General features: G+C 37.1%; 1 protein-coding gene across 1 annotated transcript; it reads right to left on the reverse strand.

The window, feature by feature from the left end:
* Positions 1-31: 31 nt before the first annotated feature.
* Positions 32-20191, reverse strand: LOC140139166 (uncharacterized). Its single transcript, XM_072160945.1, has 7 exons — positions 20089-20191; positions 18423-18568; positions 15448-15590; positions 8342-8487; positions 4041-4142; positions 2082-2163; positions 32-344 (listed from the first exon to the last, which is right to left on the reverse strand). The coding sequence occupies exons 1-7, from the start codon at positions 20189-20191 to the stop codon at positions 32-34; spliced, it is 1035 nt and encodes a 344-aa protein (XP_072017046.1).
* Between the last annotated feature and the right edge of the window lie 1666 nt (positions 20192-21857).

Consider the following 21857-nt stretch of genomic DNA (forward strand, 5'->3'; position numbering starts at 1 on the left):
GACCTCTATCATATCATGATCATAATCTTTTCTATTCCACTTTCGTCAAACCAGCTACAGCAAAAGTATCCGGATTTTCATATACCGGCACATTGCTCAGCTCTGACCCTCGATTCAATTCACCCATTTTAAAATTATCCTTAGAGTGTGCAATTTGGTTTTCGTAAATCACTTCGCTGTCGTGTGTACGATTGGGGACTTGGTACCCAGATGAATCGGTATTTGTACGAGTTGATGGGTTGCCAGCTGTTTGACGACGATTGGTGTTTGATGATTGCAATGCTAATGCAGTGTAAGCTGCTTGTGGATCATGCACAGCTGTTGATGCTTGAGAAGACCTTTTTCTGTAATATTTAATTAAAATAAACTTCGATCTATTAAATTTTATAACTGGGATTGATGTTCATCGGTTGTCAAATATGTGTGGTGGTAATACAGACTTCACAAAAAGTAATCGTACTCACAATATTTTAGCATAGAAAGAAGGATGGTGTATTTACACGCATTTTGATATCCCATTCGTCCAATGTCGTTTAATATTAGCAGCACAGTAGTGTATTTTAAAGAAAAGAAATCCGAATTTAAAAGTTGCAGTTAATTGTACTGATTTAAATTCAGCGCGAAGATAATGGCGGATTTTACATTATCACGTGCAACAATGCTTGCGTAATATACCAGTGATCGCTGTAAAACTGCAACTTTTAGGGGAAGGTGTGCACCAAAAACACCTTTTTCTTATTAAACCTGCTAGACACTTCATATATGATGTCAAGGAAACTTGGGTTGAACAAAAGTGAAAAATGAAAAAGATACCTAATTTGCATATTTTATTGGCGGCCATCTTGGATTTTTTGGTGTCGGATTTCAAAAGAGTCCATGTACACAACGAAACATGTTATAAACCTAATTATTTTTTTAATGAAAGATAATAAACAAACCTAAAAAATGTAGGAGTTAGATTGTTTTAAAACATTCCATTTTCTCAGGAAAAGATAAAATCAATTTATAGAGGGCGGTATTGAGTACAAAATATCCATGTTTTTCTTTATTTTAGATTTGTTTTTCCTTTCATAAGAAAATGGAATATTTTATTCAAAATCTAACTCCTACATTTTTAAGTTTACTTATTATCTTTCATTTAAAAAACAAATTAGGTTTCTAACATGTTTCGTTGTGTACCTGGACTCTTTTGAAATCCGACACCCAAAAATCCAAGATGGCCGCCAATAAAATATGCAAATTAGGTAATTTTTTCATTTTTTGCTTTTGTTCAACCTAAGTGTCCTTGACACCATATGTGTACATCCATATCAAAAGGATGCACTTGTCGGCTGCTACATGTGTCTCATTTCACATAATAACTAGGAATAAATACCAGACTCATCTTCGAAGTGGAGGTCACTTCAAATTATCTCAAGTCACATGGTTTACACTTGATATGAGTCTGGTATTTATTCCTAGCTATTATGTGAAATGAGACACATGTAGCAGCCGACAAGTGCATCGTTTTGATATGGATGTACACATATATGAAGTGTTTAGCAGGTTTAATAAGACAAAAGTGTTTTTGGTTCACTTTAAAAAAACTATTGTGTTGCAAAAATTGAACGACTTTGGACGAATGGGGTATCAAAATGCGCGTAAATAAACCATCCTTCTTTCTATGTTAGAATATTGTGAATACGATTAATTATAGTTTTGAAGCTATATTATTTTGTTTTTATAACGGCTGCGTTACTTTTAGTTTATTTAAGACTTTAGTTATAGGTTAATAAACGCGTTTCACTTGTTGGGAGTGAAATTGTACAAGTACAAAATAATGCACAAATGAAATTTTTGGGGAGGGGGGAGGGGTGTCCTCATTGTTTTGATCTTTGGTGGGACTGTCCTAGAGGTGCCTTGCACCTGTTAGTCCTTGCCTTTCACTGGTGCAAAATTGTATCTTTACTTCCTTTTTTTGTATGTACTTTTGAATATTCATGTGCAATATATTTTGATGTTATATTATAATGATTGTATATACCAGTGATAAAGTGTAATAAATAAATTTAAAAAAAAAAATAAATAACCAACCTTCTTACCGTATGTAAAAACAGAGTATTGTAATCCCAATCAGAAGAGCGCCCCCAGCTACACATGTTGGAATTATAATCTTGTGATTAGCTGTAATCAAAGTAATTTACAGTTAAAAAATATTACGATATTATTTTTTTGATTTAGTTATTGACGGAAAAGCAACATAAATGTTTTCATTTTGTATTTAAATCCATTTGCACTATATATGTAATATCAACAGAAAGTCGTATTCAATTTGTGTTGCAATGCCCATTCAAAGCGAGCCCAGAAAGCGAGGAATTGTGACAGATCTACGCATCTAAACCGAGGAAAAATGACAAAGCGAGGAACGAGCGAGGATTACAAAGTGAGGATTTCTACATTATTAGACAGGCAGACCTCACTCGGGGTGTATGCAAAACACACTTATAAGGCCAAAAAAAATGGTTCGTTTCAAAGCTGACGCGCGCATTTGTAAAATCGCGCGATTTGAAAAAAAAGAAATGCGGAAATTTTTTTTATTTCAAAAATTTTTTTTAAATAATTTTTTCCTGAAAAATTCGGCGAAAATCAAGATTTTTTTCTCAAAATAAAAATATCAAAAACATCGAACATCGCACAGTGCGTCTCCTGGATCAAGAATTTAAAACAGCCTAACTAAAAAGTCACCTACGATGACACTGTTGTAGTCTGAACGACACACCTGCATGCGTATTTAAATCATACTATTTTTTAAGACCGATCCTACAATAAAAAATCTTAATTGTACACCATGTACTCGAGTACTCGCTGAATATTCATCAACATTTTTAATGTTGTCATTTTACGTGCGTGGCAATATGAATGACTATGACACACGATGACGTTTGTTTAATCGACAGCCACCACACTAATTTTCAATTTTGACACACCATAAAAATATCAAGTTGGAAAAAAAAAAAATCGCATTTCGCATTTGTTTTCAGAACACTCGTCAGCTTTGAGACAAACCTTTTTTTTTTTGGCCTAAGCTTTCCTCGCTTTATATGAGTGTAGTGTGGATGCCTCGGTATGTATATGTACATAACTTGTTTTGTGTATGAAGTGGCGCCCTCGCTTTCAATGGGCTTCCACGTAATATTATGGTGACCGACTAATTGAGGACAAATTTCAATGTGCGATATCGTCGCTGGGCAAGAGTGCCATTTGATGAAATGAGGGGATGTATCATGTTGCAAAGAATTCTGGGAAGGGTAAGATATCTTCTCTGGTATTTGACCTTTGAAATCAAAACCTCGTATGTTAAACACGGACGATGTCAAGACACGTCCTATGTGCAAAGTTGGATTTAGTGTCAAAACTAGAAATCTTAATGTATGGTCCCTGGTGTATGGTACATGCTGATGTAATTTTTAGCTGCAGCAAACCCTCTTATAAAAATCAGAGGGGACATAAATGGTGTTTTTTGATAGTGGGGAAAGTTTTTTGTGCTCACAAGTTTTCACAAGTCCTCCTGCAGACCTTGATAAACTTTAGAGACGCATAATTGCACAAGTTGACATTCTCAGGCAGGACAGACCTCTCATTAAACGTGGTGTGAACGCTATGTTGAGAAGAGCCGAAATCTGCATACAGAAGAATTGTGGGCATGTGGAAGACTAAGACTAAAACTGTCAATAAATGTAAACAGTCATGAAGTGATGAGCCGTTTTTGTGATTTGTATGTTAAAATTGTTTTGATTTTAATTGACTTCGCGCAACTGCTTTTTGTACTAGGTTCACAAAAGTAGCCACCAATCCTTATTATTGGTCACACGTACGCCAGTGATATTTCAGCTATAGGAGGAAAAGATGTTGATTAAGTTATCAACTAGAGAATTTTGACCACAGACCTCATACTTTTTAATCTAGCGGCATTTTTCAAACTGTATACTTAATTTTGATACACCCTGTAGTGGGAACATTTATTTTAAAGAAACCTTAAATGGTGCATATCTTATGCTTACCCGATCTCTGACCTGATCTGATTATTGTTGAACGACTTTCCGTAGAAAAATCAGCAGTTGACCATGTAACTGCTTGATGGGTAGTGACATCGTTTTGTAATGCTTAAAAAAATACAAATTCGGAATTGCAATATCAATCAATTAACACCCTTTAAGCTCATTTAAAATCAAACTTACTTTTGGATGTAAAAAACAATAAAATGAGCTCGTACCGATTGAGTGGGGGTGTAGTTTTCTTAATCTGAAACATCCCGTATTTTGCGAAATTTTCGACAGGTATGCTTATACGCGAACACACGGAGTGCGGAGACCAGGCTTTTGTCTGAGTAAAGGCATTCGAACATTGCAAAATAAAAATTTTGCCCAGTACGCCATCCACCACTGCTTTAAATATGTGTATAATTACAACTTTGTCACTTTGAGGCAAACGCAAGTGTTTGGGTTATTCGAGCTCAATGCATTGACTCATGATTAATTGTTGGAATTCCGGCACAACTCAATTTTCCAGCTCACGCACCTGTTGTGTTGCCATGTTTGTAAAAGCGCGATATTCCGCCCAGATATTTATTAGCCTTCATCACAGTCATGCAACCTGGTCTTCCAACTAAACTGACGTATACAGTCAGTTTACAAATGATCTTAAAACTGATCGAATACGGCAGTTTAAGATATCTTAAAAGTGATACCACCCTACGTTGTTATGAACTAAATTTAGTGCGTTTATCCTACGTTTTGAAGATATTTTGACACTACAGAATTATAAAAACTAATAATTTGATACGTAAAATGGCTCTATGAGGTATGGGGAAGGTTGTGGAAGCGTTGGCCATAAAAAACAAACAAACAAAAAATAATAATAATAAAACAATAGCGCTCAAAGACAGTATTGTTTAAGGTTGCCCCGCAGGGCTACAAAGAAACAATTAGCGCTTAAAAACATTAGATAACAAGTTTATACAATAAATGATTCCCCGATAGGGGGCATGGCATGAAGAATGAGGTAAATTAACCCTGACGCCCAAAAGGCGTTTTAGCGACTGGAAGGGAAAGAAGGAAGGAATAAAGAGAGAAAACAAGGAAAGAAGTTGTTTGTTCTGGGTGGGATTCGAAACCGAGACCCCTCGCATGCCAAGTACTAGGTCAGCGCCACTTAAGTACGGATCTTTTGCTGGCCTGGCCAACGAAAGCGTGCCTATATATCATTTAGGGTGATTGGGTCACCACATCAAATGCGATGCGCGCACGCGCAGTGCATATATCAAGTAGTATTTTGTAGTACATGGACGGGTTAGGGTTAATTAAGCCTATGTGGAGTTTCGATAGTGGTTAACTAACCCTAACGCCCCAGTGGCTTTTTGGCGACTGGAAGGGAAAGAAGGACGGAATAAAGAGAGAAAACAAAGAAAGAAGTTGTTTGCCCTTGGTGGGATTCGAATCCGAGACCCCTCGCATGCCAAGCGACACTTAGCTACGGATCTTTCGCTGGCCCGGCCAACGAAAGACTGCCTATATATCACTTAGGGAGCAGTGCGTATACCAAGTAGTATTTTGTAATTAATTAAGCCTATACCCAGCCAACACAGTACGTTTTCACGACATTCGCTGACGTTGTACTTAGGTTGTCATCTACGTTGTAAATACGTAAATCTGTGAACTCGTATTCGTGTTGTGACAACGTTATTTTCGACGTTGATTTTTGGACGTTAATATAACGTCATTATGACGTTGTGATGACGTTGTTTCGACGTTGATGCAATGTTTGACCATACCTGATGACAACGTTTGAATAATACGTTCAGAAAACGTTACACAAATACGTGTCTGAAACGACCTGGAGTTTGGATGTTGACACCATGGAATGTAAATTCTCCCAATTGTCCAGCCGAATTTTCTCCATCGTGTCGTTTGACGATCACCTTAAGGCGTTAAACTCAGAGTAACGACTTCTATTCCTATTTCTATTATACACTCTCCCTTTTTGGGATTGAGCAACATTGTTGCCGGATGTTAATATAACTTAATAATGACGTAGTCTCGACGTGTAAAGCACGTGGTTAAAACGTGGTTTAAAAGTTTTGAACTGACCCAGATACAACGTCATCTACGGACGTCGTTAGTACGCAAATTTATGAACTAGCATTAATGTTGAAATAACGTTGTTGCCGGATATAATGTAACGTCATTATGACGTTTTTTCGACGTATAAAGCACGTTATTACAACGCCGTGTAAATGTAATAGTATGACCCCGATACAACGTAATCTACGGACGTCGTAATTACGTTAATTTGTGAACTCGTATTCGTGTTGTGACAACATTGTTTCGACGTTCACAGCTTGACGTCGAAACAACGTCATAATGACGTTACATTAACGTCCGGAAATAACGTTGTCACAACACGAATACGAGTTCACAGAATTACGTACTTACAACGTCCATACATTACGTTTGTACGACTTTATATAACTTTTATACGACGTTGTAACAATGTAAAATTGTTAGCTGGGATATAGAGTTTCAATTGTGGTTAACTAACCCTAACGCCCCAAGGGCTTTTTGGTGACTGGAAGGAAAAGAAGGAAGTAATAAAGAGGGAAAACAAAGAAAGAAGTTGTTTGCTGTGGATTCGAACACGAGACCCCTCGCATGCCAAGCACTAGGTCGGCGACACTTAGCTACGGATCTATCGCTGGCCTGGCCAACGAAAGCGTGCCTTTATATCACCATGATCACTTAGGGTGATTGCGTCATAACATCAAGTGGGATGCACGCACGCGCAGTGCATATACCAAGTAGTATTTTATAGTACCTGGACGTGTTAGGGTTAATGGGTGAAAAAACCCTTGATTTATCAACACAAATCATGAACGCCGCAGGGCCGGCATGACCGAGGGCGTAGACTCTCATAGTTAACCTCATTACTAATTGAGTTCCAGTATATAATTGCCCCGTAGGGCAAGAAAGCAATGCGTAACCGCATGGGTGACGAGCTGTCTCTTCTCTATCGGAATTGGCATTTTAAATTTACCTTAATGTTTAAACCTTGGGTAACCTTAATGTAATGACCTTGTAATGTATTGTTATGTAATGTAACGTAATGTAATAAACCATTATATATTCTGTGGTGTCAAAACGTTTAATATATCTTAAACTGCCGTATATGATCAGTCAAAAATGAGCGCTATAACTCAATCCTTTCTATTTATGTATTGTGCATCTTCCTTTTGCACGATTTTAGAACATAATTGTCCTAAATTTTGTCCATTTTAGAATTGAAATGGCATTTTTCCCAGTAAAGTTTTTTTATTAGCAGATCAGTGGGACGATTTGGAAATTTTACCCCCTGGCTCGGTGGACCCCGCCGTAAAGGGATCAAGGCGGACTGCTGGACATTTCACCCATTTGGGCCATACTTTGCGCTTAACACAGTTTTAATACCAACCAGGGCCGGATTTAAAAAAAATGAAGTCGGAAGACGGTTGAGCGGGACGGCTTGGAAAAAAGTTGGGTTACAGTTGTGGGGGAGGGGTGTGACACTTCGATCCAAAGAGCCAGGGGTGGAAATCATGTTGCCGTGCCCACGGGCCAGCAAAAGGTAAATTCGGCCCAGATTAGATAACAGCAAAAATTATCCCCCCCCCCGAGAAAGTGGTCTAGCGACGGCCCTGCTGTTTGGGACTATTTTACATCATCAGACACCAACCATTTTGAGATGATTTAAAAAAAAAAAAGATTTATAGTGCGCTACGCACAGGCACAACGCCTAGACGTTGATCCACAAGCCTCAGCACACTTTACAGGTTTGCTGACCACTACGGCCCCACATCATTCCACAAAGCATTAAACAACAAATCAGGGACTTTGCTGCTTCAAGAGCGCACACCCTAGACATTCCACAAATAACCATCGCAACCAGGATCAGCTCCCCGAGTTTCGTACGGGTTACAACGAGACAAATTAGCAGTGAGTTCCTTGTCCAGGGGAATTTCAAGCTAACTCAATTTTTCCACGTGAGTGTACTAGGCACCGCCAGGGTTCGAACCCGCAACCTCTCGCACCACAGTCGAACGCCTTATCGATTGAGCTAACTGACTGCTAATGACAGAGCACAGGGCAAGAATTACAACAGAACAGAGGGCTTCAAAACACATATTCTCAATAAATTGCGATGGTCTACACTAGAACAAAAAAGAAAACAAGCCCTGTTCATCCCATACCCTATCATCTACCCGGCCAACCATCTTCACATAATTCCGCAACATATACACCAGGTGTATGCTTTAATTCCCTCATCCATTTACCGTTACTTTCACAGATGTAGGCCAGATTAATGTTACACGGGGCGTCGTTCCATGCACCTCGTACGTAGCCTCCAATATAGTTTTCGGTTGTAATTTCTGCACAATATTCGTTTGGACGAAAACCCGGTTCACCCGGTTGCCAGTTGCTGTAAGATGACACAATAAGAAATATTATACATACAAAGAATCGTGATGGATAGCAGATCTGTGTTGAAAACAGTCATGTATGGCATATAGTTGATTATTTCTCTGGTTTTGAAAAAAAACCTCTTATAACAAGTTCTTTAAAGAACCAATAAGCTTAGCTTTGACTGGAATATATTTGATTACTGTTTCGGATAAATCAAGCATAAACACTACAGATCACGCAACATAAACTAATAAGCACCAATATTGTTGATTTTAAGTGTTGATATTTCAAAAACAAAGCAGAAAAATATCGAAATATATTGTTAGTAAAACTAAGGCAGAGCTGGGATTTGAACTTGAAAATATTACGTGCTGTTTATGCATGAATCTGTTAAATATTTCTCATCTCCTGGTATATACCTCACTTGGTTAAATAAAATAGCGTGCCGGGACTCTTTATTCTATAACACGCCGTGTGATAACTTACGTATAATCTATGTCAATGCCATCGCCGTTTCTGACTACTGTTCCGTCGAGCCAAGTAAATTCATTTCGGTTAGTGGCATTTGACATCAGGCCTATCCAGTATGCTGCTGGTGTAGACTTGGGTAACAAGGAGGATAGGAATGCCTAATAAAAATACAGGATGATGGTGAGAACCATATCATTCAGTCTAAAACAAAGATCTGAATACATTAAACTTAATCTAAAATATGCGCTACTTAACATTAGAAGATAATATTTTAGGTTAGTGTGAATTAATTTGTCTGTTGCGTCCATCTCCCAAAAGCTCACACACTCAAAAAATATCAAAGGTCCCATCTATTCCAACTTCCAAGATACCAGAAACAAATTAGGCCTAATAGTAGGCCTACAAATCATTTAAAATCAAACTGATATGTACGTCAATCTATACATTAAGGGATGTGAAGAGAGCGCACCGTGGTTTGGATTCCAGAGAGAGGATGTCTGTAAGAGGCACAGCTATCAGAAAATGACTAACTGAGATTGCGCGCCAAATAAACTTACCGCAGTCATTTTCCTAGTCTTTAAAAAAATAGGCATAGATGAAAATTGACCCCGGTACCTCCCGGTTCTGAAGCAACGGGATAATACCACAAAATCAACTACCTATCTGCACTAAAACCTGTGATATTAATTCTTGATAATGCTTAAGGGTACTACACCCTTGATAAATTTAGACTGTTTTTGCATTTTCTCAAAAATAATAACACACTGGTAACAAAAGTTATGTATAGTATAGGGCAAGGAATCCAGTTACTACACCGGAATTTCAGAGACTCAAGACAAACGGTACGTTATTTATGATAAGAAAAGAGGTACCGCTAGAATGTACCCCATTTCTTAACATATATAATGAACCACTTGTCTTCTTGAATCACTGAAATTTCAGTGAAGTAATTGGATTCCTTGGCCCTATAATATACATAACTTTTGTTACCAGTGTGTAGTTATTTTTTGAGAAAAATGCAAAATTAGTCACAAAATCTATCAGGGGTGTACCACCTTAATAAAATCAATACTATAATGTACGATGTCATTCAAATAGCAGTTCCACAACTAATTAAGTAGCGATCGATCAATCATCACTAAATCATCACGTCAATAAATAAATAAATAAATAAATAAATAAATAAATAAATAAATAAATAAATAAATAAATAAATAAATAAATAAATAAATAAATAAATAAATATATAAATGTGTCAGTTTTCTCGAGCCACAAAACGTCATTAGTAAATAAATATTAAAAAAACAAAAAAAACATAAATAAATAAATAAATAAATAAATAAATAAATAAATAAATAAATAAATAAATAAATAAATAAATAAATAAATAGATAAATAAATAGGTAAGTAAATAATACAAAAAGAAATATAAATCAGTTTCTATACGCTACAACGCCTTTGACCGCTCGGCCACCCAACCATTACATCCTACTCGGTGTCAAAGAAATATTATATTCACCTCTGGCTTTACGCAATATTGGCACATGCCCCGGGCACATGCCTGTCAATGCACGAAAGCACGAAAGATGCATAAAGGGTCTATACCTGAAGTCATACTTACCAAATAAATATATAGAGTTCATTGACATGTAACCAATTATTTGCATATGTTGATTGTACAGTGATTCAATCACTACAATCAAGGTATACAAAGAAGTATATTATTAGGCGAAGATGCAATCATTAATGCGGGAAGTATAAAACGTGGTCGCCATTCGTGCACTTTTTTGAGATATTAATACAGCGCCGAAGACTACGGCTTTTCCGAAAGCAGCCTTGAACCCTGAATTCAGAGGTATATTTTGGGTTGTTACACGGAATTCAAAGTAAAAAACAAAACAAAAATATTCCGCTCTCCCCGTGGTTCATCTGGTAATGACGGGGCAGATGACCCATGAAAAGTCGGTTCCGATCAGGGTAAATGCCCGATTGTCGGCTACACTTGCCTGTCCTGTAAAAATACCGTTTCGTCAGTGTTATCTCAAAATATGAAAAGGAAATATTTTTACATGTTGCTGATTTTGTGGAAACGGACGCATAATTGGTTGGACCTACATTTTCTGCACCATCTTCGATGATTACAAGATCTGCGTCCATTTGCAAACACGCTTCTCGTGCCTCTTCTCTTATCAGTCTCTCATCATAATCTCGCAGAATATAGCAATGCCGGTTATAGTAAACCCAGTTTTTTGGGCATTTAGCTGCAGAAATATTAATGATAATAATAATAATAATAATAATAATAATAATAATAATAATAATAATAATAATAATAATAATAATAATAATAATAATAATAATAATAATAATAATTAGTAATAGTAATAATAATAATAATATAAGAAGTAATAACACATATATATCGTTAGGGTAATTTGGTAATTTATACAATGCAATTTAAACCATAGACAAATCAGACTATTCACCAACTGTCAAAGTTCACGTGCTTTGTATGCTGTGAATTCTCGCAAATTCATTAGGGCCGATCTTTCGATCGTGCGTGTCTAACAATGATAGCGTTGCGTGCCTTCGCGTATACCCGAGTGTATACGTGATAGAGCGTTGCGCGTCTTCGCGTTTACGCGAAAGGCCGTTACAATACGCGGTATGTACGTAAAACTTTCGTCTGTCGCACTTCATGGAACAATCGGCCCTCATTATCGAGTGATGCTGAGACTTTGGCTGTTTGTGGTTAGTCCATGGGCAAAACAGACTGTCTTTATAAAACACATCTGAAAGATAAATTAATAAATTAATTATCATAACATAGCATAACATACCTGAATAAAACACAATATTTTCAAAACAATGAAGTAACGTTAGGGCAAGAAGCAATCTCCCCTTACGTTACATACACATCCAAATTTCTCATTGGTGGCTCAATTACTAAAGTTACCGTTAATTTTGTCGATTTCATATTTCCAGTTTAGACACAAAGCACCCATTCATTCTTTCTTTCCCCTATCTCACAATCTCTCTCCCTTCACCTTCTGTGTCTGGGTTCACCATTCAAAGCGAGTTCTCGAACGTGCACGATAAAACCATAGCTAACAGCGGGCGCTATTTAGTTGAAAATGACAAGTAATGATTATTATTTCTTGTGATATAATAAACCAGGTAATAAACCACCGAATTATGCTTTAACACATACAAAGTGAGGATTTTGCTATTTGTTCGTCGATTTGCACAGATATCAAAACGTGTTGCTTGAGCGGAAGAAGAAGCTTTACTTCTCAACGGTCATAAGGCTGGTGTTGAACATGTCATTATTGGTCAATCTTCCAACACTGGCCAACATGTTCCAGACCAGGGGCGAACTACTGCATATTGGTAGATCTCGGCTGCTGTGTGTCCAGAAAAAAAGCTGAAACAGGGCTGATCATCCGTAAAGCTGTTGGGAATGGACTAAAGTAATTCCCAGCAAACTCTACGATTACGAAAAATACAAGCAAAAATACCGAGGGTAGATGAGCGGCAGTCTACTGTTGACTCCGTGATGGACCAGCGGGAACTCGGCACACCATCACGAACTGTTGGCCCTGATTATTGTCGCCTGTCTACCTTCAAACCTCTTGTAATATCTACTTATAATGTCCGTACTGTTAATCAACAAGGGAAAATCCATCGGCTATTCATGGGCTGTGCTGATGCAGGTATTGACATTGCCGGAATTCAAGAACATCGTCTCATTACACCAAGCCCAACTGATGAACTTTGGTCAGACGATAGGAACTGTGTTTTAATATTCAGTTCTGCTACCAAGCAAAGACACGGAGGAGTGGGTCTGGTCATGTCCAAGCACATTCACAGATGTCTTAAGAGTGTTGAAGCTGTTTCCGAGAGGATACTATTTGTAACATTCCATGGTAACCCTCACCTTAGCATCACTGTTGTATATGCACCCACTGAGTGCTCAACATCTTCTGACAAGGAGGAATTCTATTCATCTCTATCTGACCCCCGGATCTGACCACCTGGATGGTATGAAAAGGCACAACATCCATCTCATCCTCGTCGATTTTAATGCCAGAATAGGAACAGACTGCTACCATGATTCAACCAATGACAATGGAGAACGTCTGGTCAACATTTGCCAGGAGTACAATCTCAGACCGGCCCAGATGAGATTCCCCCAACCCAGGAACCGTCTCTGGACTTGGATCCATCCAGCTGGATCAACCCATGCACAGTTAGATCATATTCTAATAAACAGCAAGTGGGTAAATTCTCTCCGCAGCTGTCGAGCATACAACTCAGTAGAAGTGAACTCCGATCATCGTATTGTGAGTATCCGTCTAGCTGCCAGTCTGCGAACAAGCAAAGGAAAACCTTGCAAGATACCAAAATTCAACTGGAAGAAGTTGCAAGATGCTGATACAAAGGAGGACTTTCGTGAAGTTGCTGAGAAAGTTATTGGAAAGCAAGAGCCACGCGGACTGCCAAGTTGGGTATCAGAATCAACCATCAGATTTAAACTTGAAAGGGATGAGGCCAAAAAGCGGTACTCCATTTCAAAGTCTCGTCAAGCTAAAGAAAGATGGAGGAACTTGAACACCAGCCTTAACAACTCTTATAAAGCTGACGAGCTTGCTACCCTCAATAAGCAGATGGAAGACCTGAAGCTGGCCGACGAGATGGGGAATTACACCATCACCTGGAATATTATACACTCGCTTTCTGGGAAGAACTCAAGGAAAGGGGTGAAAGTCAAAAAGAGGGACGGAACTGCCTCAACCAGTGACCATGAACTGCTTGAGGAATGGAAGAAATTTTTTTAGCTCTCTCCTTAACAACGACAGTGGCACAGCAGCTTCAGAACTTCCTGCACCAGCTGTTGAAGATCTTCCTATCATCACTGAGCCCCCAACTCGTGGTAGGATGCTGAATGACCTGGATTTTGCTGATAATATTGGCCTGTTGGAATATTCCATAGCCCGGGCCCAGTCGCAGCTTACTAGGACTGCAACTGCAGCAGCAGATCTAGACCTTGTCATCAGCGCACCTAAGATAGAATATATGACTGCAAACTGTAACGCCCAACCAGCACTTGAAGTCTATGGTAGTACCATCAACCATGTCACAGACTTCAAGTACTTGGGTTTTAAGATGGGCTTTAGTGCTGGAGGCCTCAAAAGAAGAAAAGCACTAGCCTGGGCAGCCTTCTGGAAACTGGAACGCCTTTCGAGAAGCCCATCCCTGCCAATCGAAACAAAAATCAAGCTGTTTGAGACAACTTGTGTTACTGTCTTTCTGTACGGGTGTGAGTCATGGGTAATCACCAAGGACATGGAAAACAAGATCAATGCCTTTGCAACATCTTGCTACAGAGTCATGTTAAACATCAAGCGTGTGGATCGGATTTTAAATGAAACCATCTACAATCTGACCAACACCACTCCACTGGTTGCCAGAGTCACGATTCATCAACTCAAATATCTCGGCCATATACTGCGTCTTGAAAACGACGAGCCTGTGAAATAATATGCCCTTTATATTGCACCACATGGGAAGAGGAACCCGTGACGGCGGCGCACATTGTACTTACAGTATGTCCAGCACCTCCTGGGAGATACCAATATATCTATAGCCAACTTCCCACCCATTCACTCTGTCCCTCTACCCAACAAAATACACCCCATCCTCCACTCGGGCAACCATCTTCACATAATTCAGCATTATACACCATGCATACGGTTTAATTCCCTCACCCCATCCATTTACTTACTTTCACAGATGTAGCCCAGAGCCAGACCAATGTTACACGATACGTCGTTCCATGCACCTCTTACGTAGCCCTCAATATAATTTTCGGTTGTAATTGCTGCACAATTTTCGTATGCACTGTCGTATGTCGGTTCCCACGGTTGCCAGTTGCTGTTAAAGAACAACAAGAAATATTATACAAAGAACCGTGTATGTGTAATAATAATTATAGCAGATCTAAAGACAGCCATTTAGTCATGGTGGTATTCTTTGGTTATCAAAAATACAAATGTCCCAACAAGTTCTTTAAAGAACTTAAATAAGCTTAGCTTCGACGAGGAAAAAGTTAAAATTTACATTTTCTTATTACTGTTTTGGATAAATGCAGCGAATATACTTATTATAGGTCATGCAACATACATTAATAAGCATCAATATTTTGGATTTTCAGTGATGTTGCTTATTTTTAGTAAAATTAAGGTTGGGATTCGAGCTTGAAGTAAATGTCCAAACCACTTTTTGACAAAGAAGTGATGAGCTGGCGTATTTGCAATTTTAATCCACAATAAGCTTGAAGGAATGTTTTTCGATCTGTTATTGTGATATTGAAAATATTACCTGCTGTTTATGCATGAATCTGTTAAATATTTCTCATCTTCTGGAATATATCTCAATTGCTTAGTTAAATGAATCGCGTGCCGGGACTCCTTATTCTATATTAACACGCCCTGTGACAACTTACGTATAACCGACGTCAATGCCATCGCCGTTCCTGACTACTGTTCCGTCGAGCCAAGTAAATTCGTTTCGGTTAGTGGCGTTTGACATCAGGCCTATCCAGTATGCTGCTGTTGTAGAGTTGGGTAACAAGGAGGATAGGAATGCCTAATAAAAATACATGATGATGGTGAAAACCACATAACTCAGTCTAAAATAAAGATATGAATACAACTTAATCTAAAATATGCGTTACCTAACAATAATGTTTTAGGTTAGTATAAATTAATTTATATGTGATTTAATAAATTTCTAAATAACTATTTACATTAGTATTTGTGACATACTAGTGATTCGTTTAAATCTATAGGATGGTCGCTACTTTTATTAGTCATGTTAGTTGAGCACTCAGTTTGCTGATGGCCCTTAAGGGAACTGGAATGAGCGTTTTGAGCGTTTCGACAGCATTTTTTGTGGGACATGAGAGCACATCAGACCTATCAAATTGCATTCTGAATACGAAGAATGTCTTTCTGATATCAAATAATTTTCATTTTATGAAATTCACGATTTAATACAAATTTTATGACAAATTATTAAAATTTGATATTTTTCACATTTTGGAGCTATAACAGTCCTCGAAGTAAATTTTATAAATGTAATGATATAGTCTTAAAATGTATGTAGCTGGGGGGAAAAGCCGACGATCAATTGAACATGTTGACCTTTCATATTGAAAAGATGGATTTTTTCAACAAAAGACCTAATTTTTTTTTGTGTGTTTTGGGAAAAAAATCCATATCTTCAATACGAAAGGTCAAAATTTTCAATTGATCGTCGGCTTTTAATCCCACCTACATACACTTTAGGTAGAAATCATCAGATTTATAAAGTTTACTTCGAGTACTGTTAAATATCAAAAATATCAATTTTTAATGATTTGCCATAAAATGTGTATTACATTGCGAATTTCAAAAAATCAAAATTATTTGATATCAGAAGGCCATTCTTCGTATTCAGAATGCAATTCGATATGTCTGATGTGCTCTAATGTCCCACAATAAATACTGTCCAAACGTTCATACCCCTTCCTTAAACTGGCAAAGTCTACTATTATGTGTTAGAAGCCATCATTTTGAAAATAAAGTCATGAATATGCATGTAATGATTTTTACACTACCGAAATTGCAACTAATTCAATTTTTTTTGGGAAGTAAAATGCAATTTCCTGGAAGCCCCTTATTAGTCAACTGCAAAACCCGGCAGATTGCATGCACACGAAATCAGAGTCAAATTGTGCGGTTGGTGTGACCCGATGACTGTGGCTGGATGCATCTGCTCGGTAGCTATTAAAGCACGCATGATATAACGTTGATGGTATAGGTTGAATGCTTTATAGCTTGGGTCATATTTAATAAAAGGCAGATAAACATCTACCAAAAGTATTCCATTGAAGGAAATCTGTTCAGCTCTCATTAGATTATTCTTTTTTGTTTCATGCTCTTGTTCGCATCAGTGATCATTATTCACATAATGTCGAATGTAACATAAAGATTTCAATATTTTTTCTGACCAACAAGGTCCTTAATAGCCTATATGTGACCGTACAGCACGAATGAGCCGTAAATGTCCTCAATTGTATTCTGAGTTACAGTGTAAAATGGGCATGAAGGTCATATTCATAGGTATTTCAATTTGGTGCTACGTGTATCTCATTAAATGAGGTACACGTAGCACCAAATTGAGGTACCTATGAATACGACCTTCATGCCCATTTTACACTGTAACTCAGAATACAATTGAGGACATTTACGGCTCATTCGTGCTGTACGGTCACATATTTGCAAGTTGTCCTTTCAGAGGCATTAGTGAGATTCAAAACTCCTGATTGGGAGGTGTTACCAACAGATGTAACCCTTGGTCTTCCTCTTCTTATGACCTTCTTGGTCCCCAAAAACATCGATCTTGTCATGTTTTAATATGGGATTAAGTAAACAATGACCACTGATGTGAATAATGATTTTTTTTTATTGATTATCAGATGTTTTGACCTCCAAATTCACGAAACAGAAGACTAATTCAATAAGAGGTGAAAACATTTCCTTTTTTTTCAGAATCAGATTTAGATTAAATTTATTTCAAATTCGTGGCCCGTAGGCCAAATTACATGAAATATTACATTTATATTACAAAAGACATAAAAAAAACCCCATATAAAATATACATAAAAACACCATAAAATTACTCAAATAAATTAATTGCACTTGTTCAGGCAAAATCTCACACTCACACTCATACAGCTCACACACCCCTACATCTCCACCCCCACCTTACATGACACCCATCCTATCAGCCCTCCATACACACACCCACATTTCCTTCCATGGACACTAAATACAAGACAATAGGATTTAGCTGCAACTTTCAAATCTTGGGTTACCTTCATTTAAATGTACGCTGCGACATCAATATTGGGACTATTACAACACATGAGGTGCCATAATGCGCAGAAATAAATTCTGCTTCGAATGCATTTCCCACATTTGGCATATGACTAACCATTTTTGAATAATGGTCATTCATTAAAGGGGGTAATTACTTTTTGGTAGATGTTTATCTGCCTTTTTTTTTAAATATGACCCAAGCTTCGAATGCATATCCCACATTTGGCATACGATCAACCGTTTTGGAGTAATGGTCATTCATTAAGGGTGGGGTATGTACTTTTTGGTAGATGTTTATAAAATCAACACGTAGAGGTGTATCCCCAGATGGGCAGTTCTCGGGCTCTCGTGGTTCATAAAAAACAAAACAACACATTTGCAAAATGACCTCAAGTGACCCTAGCGGACCTCTTGCTGGACACCTGTTGACATCACACATGTCAAGGGTTATTGTGTCTAAGTCCCATTGAAATCCATAAACGAATGTGCGAGATATTAACAAAAGAAACCAACATGCTGATTTTGTGGGAACGGTTGCATATTTTGTTGTACCTACAGTTTCTGCACCATCTTCGATGATTACAAGATCTGCGTCCATTTGCAAACACGCTTCTCGTGCCTCCTCTCTTATCAGTCTCTCATCATAATCTCGCAGAATGTAGCAATGCCGGTTATAGTAAAACCAGTTTGTTGGGCATTTTACTGTAGAAATATTAATGGTTTTGCATATATTTTAATAAATATTAATTTACGCAATTAATTATCATTCATTCATGTTTTATTGTCATATATCACAGAACATATACAAATCAATAGCATACATAAATACATTATAATAGAATTAGCTTCAAGCATCCAAATAATCAATATAAAAAACAAGCAATATGTATGATATAATCAGATCAATGTGATTACTAAATGGAATAATACTATCAAAATTTAAGCAATAACTTACATCAATATGATCAATGTGATATTTAAAAAAATAGCAATAACTTGTACTTGTATAATTTATTTGTTTTAAATTGCCAGATGTGCACCACATAATGCAAATAATAAAATGGTGATATTTGGAGGAGAGGCCAATAAACTTTGAAGAGTTTTCAGCTTGGCCACCCAGAATAAGAAAATGATATTGACAGGACAGGGCAAAACAAAACAAAGGACAGGAGGAAGTGAATTCACGGGAGCAAGTATATTCTGTAACATAACGGAATAAATACACTATTATCAAAACAATGGAATAACGCTAGGACGATTTCCCCTAACGTTAAATAATAACCACACGACACACTATAAAAACCACATTTCACCCGCAGGTACACAATTCTAAGCCGAGTTTATTCATAATAATAATCATGATAATATTCATAATACTGTAAAATTTTATTTTATGCGTTTACACGACATTTTTGTGCTGCTTAATTAGCACTTATCATTAGAGAGTTGTGTGCTCCACGTATACGTATCCGTCCGTGATTAAATTTTTATGAACAAATTCTAACAATTATACCCTAAACACTTTTCTTAAAAATTGAGGTTTTACAGCTCTTGAGTTATGATCAATAGTGTACGTTTTCTACACTTTGACCGATAACCCAACAACCACGAGACGTTAGTGTTAATGCAACATGTGAAATTATTGAAACATGTCCCTTAACATTTTGCAACTTCTAGCAAAGAGACTCGCTGCTACAAACCGCTTAAACATATTTAAGGCTATAATAACATGTAATTTAAAAATATATTTAAGCTGTACAACGTTTACTTGAAACCGTTAAAATTTCTACTTTTATGACTTCAAATCTTATTTTAATGACCCTGCTTTAGTGCAGTGCCACCACCGAGTCTTTGCATTTTTGTTTTCAGATGTATGTAGATATGAGCTAAACCCCTCAAAAAGTTTTTCGTAGTTCTTACTCGGTTTACAAAAAATCATTTTGATTTTTGAGAAAATGCAAAATTCAACAATGTCTCTAGTAGTATTAAAATAAATAAGAACTGTGTGCCCGATATCACATTGTACGTTATGCTTGTCACTACTTGGGAAATTGACATAATAAAATATATTTTACTATTAAAAAGTTTTGGCCGAAAGTATCATGTCAATTAGTCAAATTTGTCTAAGTCAATGTTACCGATTTTATTTGTTTAAAGTTGTCATAAAGACAGAAATAATTCGGCATACTACCAATGTAGTAGAAAGACTCGCTGCTACATACCGTTTGATGTCAAACCAAAGGCATTTTGTTCAAAACCAAATAGTAGCGTACACACACAGTAAAAGGTACACGTCAAAATATGTGTTCCTCCAGACATAGCCATCTTGGTCTCTTTACGTTCATACACACTGTGAAAACTGTTTCAAGGATTTCCCCAAATGTAAACATGGTAATTGAGGTTTGATTTTACAGGATTTAACTTTCATTCTCATTCCTAATTTCGTTTACCTTTCACCTGCTTTCAGTTTGTTTCAGTTCTCCACAATTTTCCTACACAAACTATAAAAATAGACACAACCACTTCCGATTCTTAAGTTAATTAGATATTAGATCTCACCTTTAAAGGATGTCTCCGGCAATCACAACATTATGCCTTATATGTTAGCAAATTAATTATCAAGCGTGAATGACGTGGTTTTATTTGAAACAAACTCATATTGACCATAAAAACGAATTAATACAGCCGTCTTTCAACACGCGCTATTCAAAATTCCCGGGCGCCGAAATTATCCAGTGCAATTACGTCCCAGTAATACAGTTAAAGCTGACAACAACTGAGCACAAGTAACCATGACGTCATTGCACTAGACAATTTCGGTGCGGGAATTTTGAATATCGTGTGTTGAGAATCGGCTGATTTTATTCGTTGTGATTGCCGGAGACATCGTTTAATGGACACTCTGCACTAGCTACCCGGGAGCGTAAACAAATCATAATATGCATTTTTAAATGTTTGTAAAATTAATTCTACTTCTGGACAAGATCTGCTCAGGACGAATACTATCGTTTTAGCAAAAATCGCATACATGGCATAGGGGATGTATCATTTCGTACTTCTGCATCCTTGTTTTGTCGGAATCACCTCCCTAAAAATATCAGGAAGGCACGCTCTTTACCAAAAAGTAATACTAGTATCCATCATAAATATTAAGTTGTTTCCTCTTTTTGTTGTTATTGTTAACATTCTTTTTTTGTTAGCGCTCTTTCTATTGTTGGAATGGCGCAATATAAGTGTTGTTATGTATGTATGTATTTTATGTACCGGGATTCGATACAGCACGAGATACTTATGCGTTATACAAAAAGTAAGCCCAGAATATAATAGTTAAAGTTCAGGTATTGTTCTTTTTCGTGATGCTTTGTTTCTACTCAAAATTTGTCGTAAGGTTGTCGCAGCGCCTTGCACTGAGCGTTACCTCAAAACTAAACAGTAGTCAGGATCTCATTGATACAGCTTCAGACAACATAAACACAATAAAAGTAACCTTAATTGCAAAAGTCACTTTCATATGACAATATGAAATGATCAAATAACAGATTTTCAATAATTAATTAGACTAACGTATTCCAGAACAAGCAAACAAATGCTTGCGATCCAAACAAAATACATGAGCGCTTTATAATTAAATTTAACAATATTATTGTGTAAAAGTTTAGTTAGAAAAGGTTGTTCGTGGACCATTATTCATTATTACTATGGGCCAAATTATTAAGTTATTGCTTAAAATATAAGTGTTGACGGGTGTCCAAAACACTAGCAAAAAGACCACTTGTTCATACATACGCGGGGGGGGGGGTTAAAATGAAGGTCCAATTGAATCCATTTGGTGCATAATATTTACACTATTATCATTGCTTTAAACAAAAAATTGGACCAACGTTGATCCAACCATTGGCAAATAGGCCAAATGAGACAAAAATCATAAATATTAGTTATTGTGCTTGGATTGAGTCTCATATGTATGTGGCTTTTCTTTTCTCTTTTTATT

The sequence above is a fragment of the Amphiura filiformis genome, chromosome 18 (genome assembly GCF_039555335.1).
Source record: "Amphiura filiformis chromosome 18, Afil_fr2py, whole genome shotgun sequence".
Taxonomy (NCBI): Eukaryota; Metazoa; Echinodermata; class Ophiuroidea; order Amphilepidida; family Amphiuridae; genus Amphiura; species Amphiura filiformis.

Coding starts and splice junctions, on each gene's coding strand:
- LOC140139166 (XM_072160945.1), bottom strand. CDS start 20,191: ATGGCTATGTCTGGAGGAACACATATTTTGACGTGTACCTTTTACTGT. Junction 18,569..20,088: donor CTTTGGTTTGACATCAAACG/GTATGTAGCAGC, acceptor ATATTTCTACAG/TAAAATGCCCAACAAACTGG. Junction 345..2,081: donor ATACTCTGTTTTTACATACG/GTAAGAAGGTTG, acceptor TAAATATTACAG/AAAAAGGTCTTCTCAAGCAT.